At 51.5% G+C, this 8,385-nt stretch overlaps 1 protein-coding gene across 1 annotated transcript; it reads left to right on the forward strand.

Moving 5' to 3' along the window:
* Positions 1-239: 239 nt before the first annotated feature.
* LOC100677234 (nuclear RNA export factor 1-like) lies at positions 240-7,456 on the forward strand. Its single transcript, XM_064278455.1, is given in 20 exon segments — positions 240-289; positions 510-663; positions 1,297-1,380; positions 1,493-1,597; positions 1,721-1,801; positions 1,921-1,990; positions 2,130-2,218; positions 2,331-2,451; positions 2,611-2,707; positions 4,209-4,245; positions 4,592-4,660; positions 4,746-4,801; positions 4,940-5,047; positions 5,142-5,200; positions 5,308-5,423; positions 5,520-5,562; positions 6,143-6,215; positions 6,760-6,845; positions 6,848-6,944; positions 7,321-7,456. Coding segments are annotated over 20 exon segments (1,665 nt in total). The 5' UTR covers positions 240-254; the 3' UTR covers positions 7,406-7,456.
* Positions 7,457-8,385: the final 929 nt, after the last annotated feature.

An 8,385-nucleotide genomic window follows, 5' to 3' on the forward strand; every position in this document is an offset into this window, starting at 1 on the left:
GTGCCATAGTTCTTTCTACATTGTAAAAGTCAGTGAAATTACTTCACTAGCCATAATTTTATCATAGAACTTTTTCTGGCATTCAGATGATTGATATGTTGTTCTCAATTTCAGGGGATAGTCATCAAGTTGATTATTTCCAAAGAAAAGCAAGACCCTGGGGTATTTCACAAAGGAGATATGATAGTTGGCCTCAACAAGTCAGGCCCAGCATTCATCCATCATCAGGCCAGGAGCAAGATAGAGACGTGGCAATGAGTGATGCCCACGGAGGTCCTGGAGTCAGATGGTAAGTGACTACTCAGCATGGTGGCATGTACCAGCAAGCGGAACACGTAACCGTGTATGTAACTCTGTCATTCCTCCTCTCCAACCTGGTAGAATGGGCAATGCTAGGACCAGATTAATGATTGAGCAAACATTATTACAGCCTTGACATCAGTAGGGGGAGGTGTTAGAAGACTTTCCTGGCATTCATGGACACCTTCTTTCTCTCCACATCCCCACAGCACACCCAATGCCATCCCAACCTACTATCGGAGAGGCAGTTGTTACAGAGGAGATCAAACCCATGGGAACATGGAGAGAGACAGGAAACCTCCAAAGGAAGGAATGGAGGGGAACAGGCAGGATGGAACCTCCAGGAGCTGGTTCAAGGTCACAGTGAGTGTCCTGGAAAAATGCACATAATGTGCAGGAGACACAGGTTGGGTGGAGCTGTGGTGAGCTCCTGGAGACACTAGGTACTTTGCTGGGGCACAGAGAGTTGGTAACTTCTCCTTTTTCTTACTAGGTGTTAACATCCTCAATTGGTCTAAAGGTAGGATGGCAGAAGTAATAAAAAGGGAACAAGCTGAAGGCAGGGAGAATGGGAAGTTTGTCTAAAGGTAAAGGTGGGAACTGCTCACAAGGAGATGGAGAAACTCCCACCACATGGCTCAGTTTGACTCAAACATAGGGGTTGGAGTAGGGGACAGGCATGGGGTCAAGTCTCTGGAGTCCTTGTTGGAGGGGCAGGCAGGATTTCCGTTAGGTTGAATCTCCTGGAACCTTACAAAAGGAAGATCATGCTAAAGATCCTAAGTTGAATATACGGAGGAATATATTTGAATGTAAAAAAAGATGTTTAGCAAACATGTATCTGGAATGGAAGTTACCCATAACGGAGTTTGGCCTATGTATAGAAATTTTCTTAAAGCTTGGTAAAAGATCGGAAAGGAACACATGTTTGAGTCTCTATTTAAGCTTTATTTCCATCATTTCAGTCTCTGCTCCCATCCTTTCTTTTGATCCTAGATTCCATTTGGCATAAAATATGATGAGAAGTGGCTGCTGGATTTGATCCAGAGCCAATGCAGTGTCCCCTTCAACCCGATTGAGGTAAGAGAGGACAGGGAGGAGGCTGGGTAGGCACAGGGCAGGTGGAGGGGCCAGGCTGAGCAGGGAGTCTGGCCTCCTACTGTATTTCTCTTGCCCCTCTCTCTCCTTGAAGTTTCACTATGAGAACATGCAGGCCCAGTTCTTCGTGGAGAATGCCAGCATTGCCTTCGAGTTGAAGAAAGTCAGTGGCAAGATTTGGGATGAAGAAAACGAAAGCGTGCGTGTCAGAGCATGGCCAGGGCTAGCTAGGAGCAGGAGGGCAGGCTGCGTGGTGGGTCTTGCTTGATCTTGGGTTTCAGTGTTCCTGGTAGTTACCCAACCTCTCTTGTCTTCTCTGCAGATATCCATCTTTGTCAGCCCCTGTGCCGTACCCCACTCTGTGCAGAAGGAGCTGAAGTCAGAAACGGTGAAACTGCCGAAGGTAATGCAGACTCAAGACATGACGTGCACCCACACCCAGATCCACTGCGTGCTCCCTCACTGATTACCTGGCTTCCACCTCAGCCTCAGAGTCACTGACCCCTGATTCTGTCTGTGCAGGTGACCAATAACAAAGGATATGAAGTCCCCCAGCAAGCTCTTGACCTTTGGAAAGTCCACTCAGACCCAAGTATGACTGACCGCAGTAATTTTAGGTCAGGTGCGGGCAGAGGGAGGGTTAGAGGGCAACTGAGGGAGGTGTTGCTGCTGGGGCTGGTCTAGGTGGGCTCCTTTCATCCTTCTGATTCCTTCCTCTTGGCTTCCTGAAGATGTGATGACCCATAATATCAAAATGGGGCCAAATCTTAGAAACTGCATGGCTGCCTCCCTGCAGATCCATGAAGAGAACACGCCCAAGGTGAGGTCTTAGACCCTGTGCTGAGGGGGACAGTGGGACAGATGGGGTGGAGGGCACATTTGTCCAAGATATCACCTCTTGAACCTTCAGTCTAGTTCTTCCCTCATTACAGCTTTTGTCCTTCAACTCGAGCAACAACACACCCTACCAGGTAGTTGATCTGCCCAACACCATGCAGAAGACCCTCAACCTCAAGAGCCTGAACCCCTCCAAAAATGAGGTGAGAAGCAATAGCCAGACCACTGTTTAAAGGGAAGGTGGTAGGCCTCATTAGGGTGATGACAAGATTTAGGCAAGTTGATTTGTGGGAGAGGGTGGATCTGGGCTGCAGGGCCCTCTGGCTCTCTCCCTGATTCATGTTTCCTCATCATAATTACAGGCAAAGTCTGAAGGGGAGTTGGACAAGGTGAAAGCGCTGGAGCCAGAAGAGATGTTTGTAGACAGGAATCCTCTGTGCACCACCTTCCCAGATAAGTCCACCAACATAAGGTCAGTTGTGCCCTCTGTTGCCCCCTGGCAGCCTGAGCTGCCACTGACAGTGCCCACCTGCCATAGGCTGCAGCCCGGGACCTCCGGGAGGACCACGTGCCCTGCCCTCCCCTCTCTGCCTCTCACCTGTGCTTAGAGGTCTCCCTGCCTTCCCCTGGCCTGCTCACTGCTCCCCTGACCTGGGGCCTGTTTCATGCTTCTCTGCACTCAGCCTTCTCTGGCATGGCCTCCCCTAAAAGTGCTCCAGGAAGCAGGGCTCCCCCTTCCTCTCCAGGACCAGGGGTGTCCACAATGTGCCCTACTCCAGCACTGGGGTTGCCTGGAGCCAGATCCTGGTGCCCTGGACTGTGAAGATTCCTTCTGACCAGGGCTTCCTCTGAGACAGACATTCCTGCCTCTGAGCTGAGAAGGGGCTTCCCTCCCTGTCCTATGATGAGCCGTCTCTCCCTTGCTCCAGAAGGGTCCCCCAGCCATCCCCAGTTGGACATCTTATCATGACAGCTGTTCCTATGGCCCAGCGAAGGAACTGGGCCCTCCTAGGGGAGAAATCTGAGTTTCCTGAGTCAAGGGTCAGAAACAGCTTATCTCCAGTGAGCAGAGGGCATCGTGAGGCAGGTCCTCAGTGTGGAAGACAGGGGACAATAGTGGATGAGGAGACAGGGGGACTGTTCTCTCAGGGGCACTGACCCCTCCTCCACCACGTCATGGCATACTGCCTGGTCCTTCAGGGTAGCACTGGGTAGACCAAGATGGCCTGATTCCTCAGACAAGTGACCAAAAAAGACAGAGCACTGGACACGAGGTGAGGTAGCAGATGAAGGACAGGGAGGCAGCAGGGTAGCCATTTCCCCTTTCTTCCCCCCTTTCTCCCTAATCCCCACCACCCACGGTAAGCTTCTCCCTCTTGCCTCTCCTTGGCTTTCTCTTTCTCTTTAGTCTCCACTCATCTGTGACTCCCCATCCTTACCTGCACTCCCTTTCTGTCCTCACCTCCTCCCTGCCTCCTGAGCCTGCTTTACCCATCTCCCTCCCCAGCATCTGGGGCCATCCTTGGGGATGTCCTGGTATTGTCCAGGGCCAGGCCTGGCAGTGCACTGGACACCTCTTGAGTGAGCTGAGCCCTGGGCACCACCCCATTCCCTCCTCCCTCCAGAGCCTTCCCTGGGGACTTGGAGGGAGGTAAATGAGTCAGTGAGGGGAAGGATCTCCTGGAGCCTGGGCTCCACATTGCTGCTTCTGTGTCACTGGAGAAGGGGGTCAGGGTTCTCCTATGGGAGCTTCCCAGGAAGAAGGAGAGGGGGAAAGGGGTATGGGGAGAGTGCCCACTAGCTCTCTCTGGGTGAGTCCATGGGGGAGATGCCCAGGGTCCAAGATGGGTGGTAGCACTGGAGTATAGGTGGGACAGGTCACCTGGATGTGTTCCTGTGTAGGCTTGCTTGCCTCCATGAGGCAGGCCAGCTGTGTCATTACTTGCTTTTCTGTGTTGTCTTATATTTGACAGCTCCATCCTGGAATTGTTCCCCAAGTTATTACGCCTGGTAAGTGTCTTCCTTTATCCTTGACTCCTCTAACTTGTACAGACAACACTCACAACTTGCCATGAGTTCCTTAGATTTTGACCTGGTTAGATTTTTGGATCTGACCCCTGATCCTTATGGGCGACAGACCGGTAAGGGAACCTAGTAAAGTCTATGGATCTCTGTAGTTCTTTACCGGCTACTGGGAGCCCCTGGTGAAGACATCACAGTAGTCTTGCCCATGGAATTTCCAAGGCCCTTTCACCCTGACCTCTGACCCTCGCCCTCTCCTGGGCCCATCCTTTTCCCTGACCATTCAGTGCCACCTTCCTGGTCTGTACTGCTGACTTCCTCTTCCCTCCCCCAGGATAACCACGAGGTACTCCCACCCATTGTCTTTGGCACTGAAGCCTCCAAGAAGTTACCAGTCTGCAAGGTGAGGAGGTGGGATCAAGCAGTGCTGGGGGTGGGTGGGCGAGGAGAAGATAACAGCCATGGTCCTGAGAACCCTTTGATTCCAGGGGAGCATCTTCAGATCTGAGACCTTGGAGAATCTAATCTTACTATTCCTGCACCAGTAAGTATCCCTGAGACACCAAGGCAGGGAGGGCTGGGATGGATCAGGTCATCCAGGCTCAGTCCTGCTCATGGGGGGCTTTCAAGTCCACTCAGGGTCCCAGACCACAGAGAGCCTATCCCCTTTACTTCCCCACAGGTATTACTGCATCTATGACTACGGGGACCGGCATGGCCTCCTGGATGCTTACCACAATGAGGCCTGCTTCTCTCTGGCCATTCCCTTCAACCCTGATGACCTAGTTCCGTGAGTATCACAGACCCAGTGACAGCCCTGTATCTTGTGACTCCCAAGCAGACACTGCTCAGTCAGCCACCTCGTGTTCCTCTTGTTCTCCTAGAAACAGCTTAGACAAATACTCTAAGGGGAGCAGGAATATGAGGAAGCTCAAGGACCCCGGTGAGTGTGTGAGGGGAAACATGGGTGGGACAGGAGATGTGAAGTGGTCGGTCGTAGAGGCAGGTGAGTGAGGCAGACCCTGATGTTCTCTTCTCCTCTCCCCACAGTCCTGCAGGTTCAGTTGCTGAAACACACAAAACATGACATTGTTGACTTCCTCAGTGTGTTGCCCAGAACCCACCATGACATCAGCTCCTTGGTGGTGGACGTGTGTGTCAAGACGGTGAGCATCTGCTTCCTCCCTGAGGCTGGCCCAGAGGGTGGAGGTGGGTAGGGGCTTTAGGGGGATCCTGGGAGCCTGAGTTGTTTTATCTTTCAGGAAAAGATGCTCTGCTTTTCTGTCAGCGGGGTCTTCAAGGAGGGTGAGTGTCCGTAGAGTCAGTTCCCCATGTTGCTTATTGCCCCCTCCCCCTGATTGGCTCCCTCTCAGAACTCTCCAGGCTTCCCTGATCCCTTCCCTTCCTTTTCCCTCTGTACTCCCCAGATCCCACCCAGCCCTCAGCCCACCCTTGTCTGACCTAAGCCCATATCTGTCTACCCCAGCACAGCCCAGGGGCTAGGGACACAGGCTGTGGAGTTTGATGGCTCTCATCCCAGTCCCTCACTCTGACTCCTTGGGACGCTTGCTTACCCCTCAGCATCCTCATTTGTAAGATGGGTCTAGTAGTATCCATCTCTTGGGCTGCTGTGAAAAACGAGTCAAATGAACTAGTGAGGAGTGTGTCACAGGGCCTGACACAGAGTAGGGCCCTATCACTGGGAGGTGGTTGGTCCTGTGGTTGCCCTCCCCATTGCTGACATCCCATCCTGACTCCCAGTAGACAGTAGTCCCCTTCAGGGTGCCACAGGCGTATCAGGTAAGACCATGACTGGGGAAAGCTGCTGGTGAGCTTGTAAAGCATGGGCAACTCTGAGGGGAATTGTCCTTTGTTTTCCTTGAAGTGGAAGGAATGTCTCCAGCTCGTGTCCGTGCCTTCACCCGGATCTTCATCGCTATTCCTTCCAGCAACTTCAGGTAACTGCTGTGTTGTGGGTGCCATGTGGGAACACCCATCCCAGCCTGGGGCCAGTGGTGTCGAATGGTGATGGTGCATTCCTCAGGGTTTCCCCAATATTACAGAATTCCAAAAGGTAGACCCCAAGAGCAGTCGAGCCCAGCGGATAAGAGCGTAGGCTCTGATACTGGAATAGAGGGTTCACACCCTGACCCCAGCATTCACCAGCTGTGTGACCTTGGTCAAGTTACACAACTTCACTGTGACTCAGTGTCCTCCTCTGAATATGGGGATTAGAGTATCTAATTCCTTAGGCTGTTGTAAAGGGTAAAGGCCAGTGTGAAACACTCCCTGGGTTGGTAGTAACCTATGAATCTAGTGCAGCTGGAAGGTACTTCTCCTAAGGCAGGTTCTGTGGGAGGGGAAAGGGTACCAGCCAAGGAATGTAGGAGGCAGGCGGAACAGGAATGGAAGGGAAGTAGTTGCTGAGTGCGAGCACGATCCTTGTTGGGGATATGGGATTGTCTGTTTGTCCAGCTGTCTAAGGACACATTCTTCCCTCAGCCTATGCATCCTGAATGACCAACTGTGTGTGAGGGATAGCAGCCCCATAGAGACACAGGGTGCCTTCTTCACCCCAGTGCCCACACCTCCTCCAGCTCCCTACCCACACTCTCCCAGAAGCAGAAGGAAATGGTGCCAGCGTTCACTGCCCAGTCTGGGGTGAACCTTGAGTGAGCTCAGAAGTGAGTTCTGGGAGTGGGTGGGGATGGGGTGAACTGGGAGGAGCTGGAGAGTGAATGATGGGAACTCGGAGATAATGCTTTTTGCTTCTTTACTTCACTCATTGTCACAAGGAACATCTTTTCTTCTCAGTACATATTGCACCAGGTAGTTTGAACAGGTGCACAGCACTTTCTGAATTCCATGGACCCTGTTCCTATACTGACGGGCACTGGGGTTTCCAGGAGTTCTCTCCCTTATACCCCATGCCACAGTGCTCATTCTGCTGCTTATGTTGCAGAAACCATGTTTCTGATCCATAGATGAGGACGTGGGTTTGTGTGGTCAGTGTGTCCACTCTGGGTCTGATGGGTGTCACCCGGCCCTCCTACACTTCACGTCCCTTCTTATCAAGAACTGGGACTACACCAGAGCCTCACAAATTTTCACTCTGTCCACTGTGAGGTCTGGGAACTCAGGCCAGTGAACAGAGGCCAGGTGGCCTGGGGATGACACTCAGGGCTCCTGGCTCTGATGATGCCCCACCTCCTCCCTTCCCTCCCTCCAGCCTATGCTCAAGATCCCTAAGACACCTTCATGAAGTGTTCCATGGTTCTGACAACAAAAACTCCAAAGGAGCCAAGGTTCTGATCATCTTCGTCATCCTTGTTGTTCTCCCTCTTTTCTCTGGCCTGTGACTGAGGTGAGAGGCCCAGCGTGACCCAGGAAGCCAAGGTTGACCTCGTGGGGCTGACACTCTTTCATCCAAAGGGCCATTGTTCTGTGTAATTGTCCCACCCAGTTTCTCTGTTTCTTTTAGAAATAAAGAGTGAGGTTGCATGTTATGTCAAATCCCTGTGGTATCCGTTCGAGGCAGGGATTATCATCACTGTCCTGCAGAGGGGAAAGGGAAGGTCCCAGAGGGTAAGGGACTTTCTGGGAAACTGTACACAAGAGACTCAAATCCTGGACCCACAGTAAAGCCCACTCTGTGGCTTCAGGGATGGGGCACTCTCTAACCCTGATACACCTGGGGGCAGGGTACTAATCAGTTATTTTTATACAAAGATCAGTACTCCTTTCTTCGCCATACGAAGATATTCAAATTTAAAAACAACTGTTTGGGAAAAACAGCATTAAAGTGAGTATGAAAAGCTGGGAAGAAATACGTTTTCACACATATGACTGACATGGCTGTAATGTCCTTGAAACATAAGGAAATTAGTAGGGAGACAGAAAAACAGTATCTCTCTTTCTGCTCTACGGTACAGTCCTTGTCTCTTCTCAACTTGTACTCATGTCACATGGCCTGTTTCTTCCCCCAGTTGTGCTTGCTTTTCTGTGTCTAATCTGCTCTTTTATATCTCAAAAGAGACTGATTTAAGACATGCCCTACACTAATACTGTCTAATCATAACAAAGAAAACCCATTCCCAAATGGGATTAAAGCCACAGGTATAGGGGTTT

Source organism: Loxodonta africana, chromosome X (genome assembly GCF_030014295.1).
Source record: "Loxodonta africana isolate mLoxAfr1 chromosome X, mLoxAfr1.hap2, whole genome shotgun sequence".
Taxonomy (NCBI): domain Eukaryota; kingdom Metazoa; phylum Chordata; class Mammalia; order Proboscidea; family Elephantidae; genus Loxodonta; species Loxodonta africana.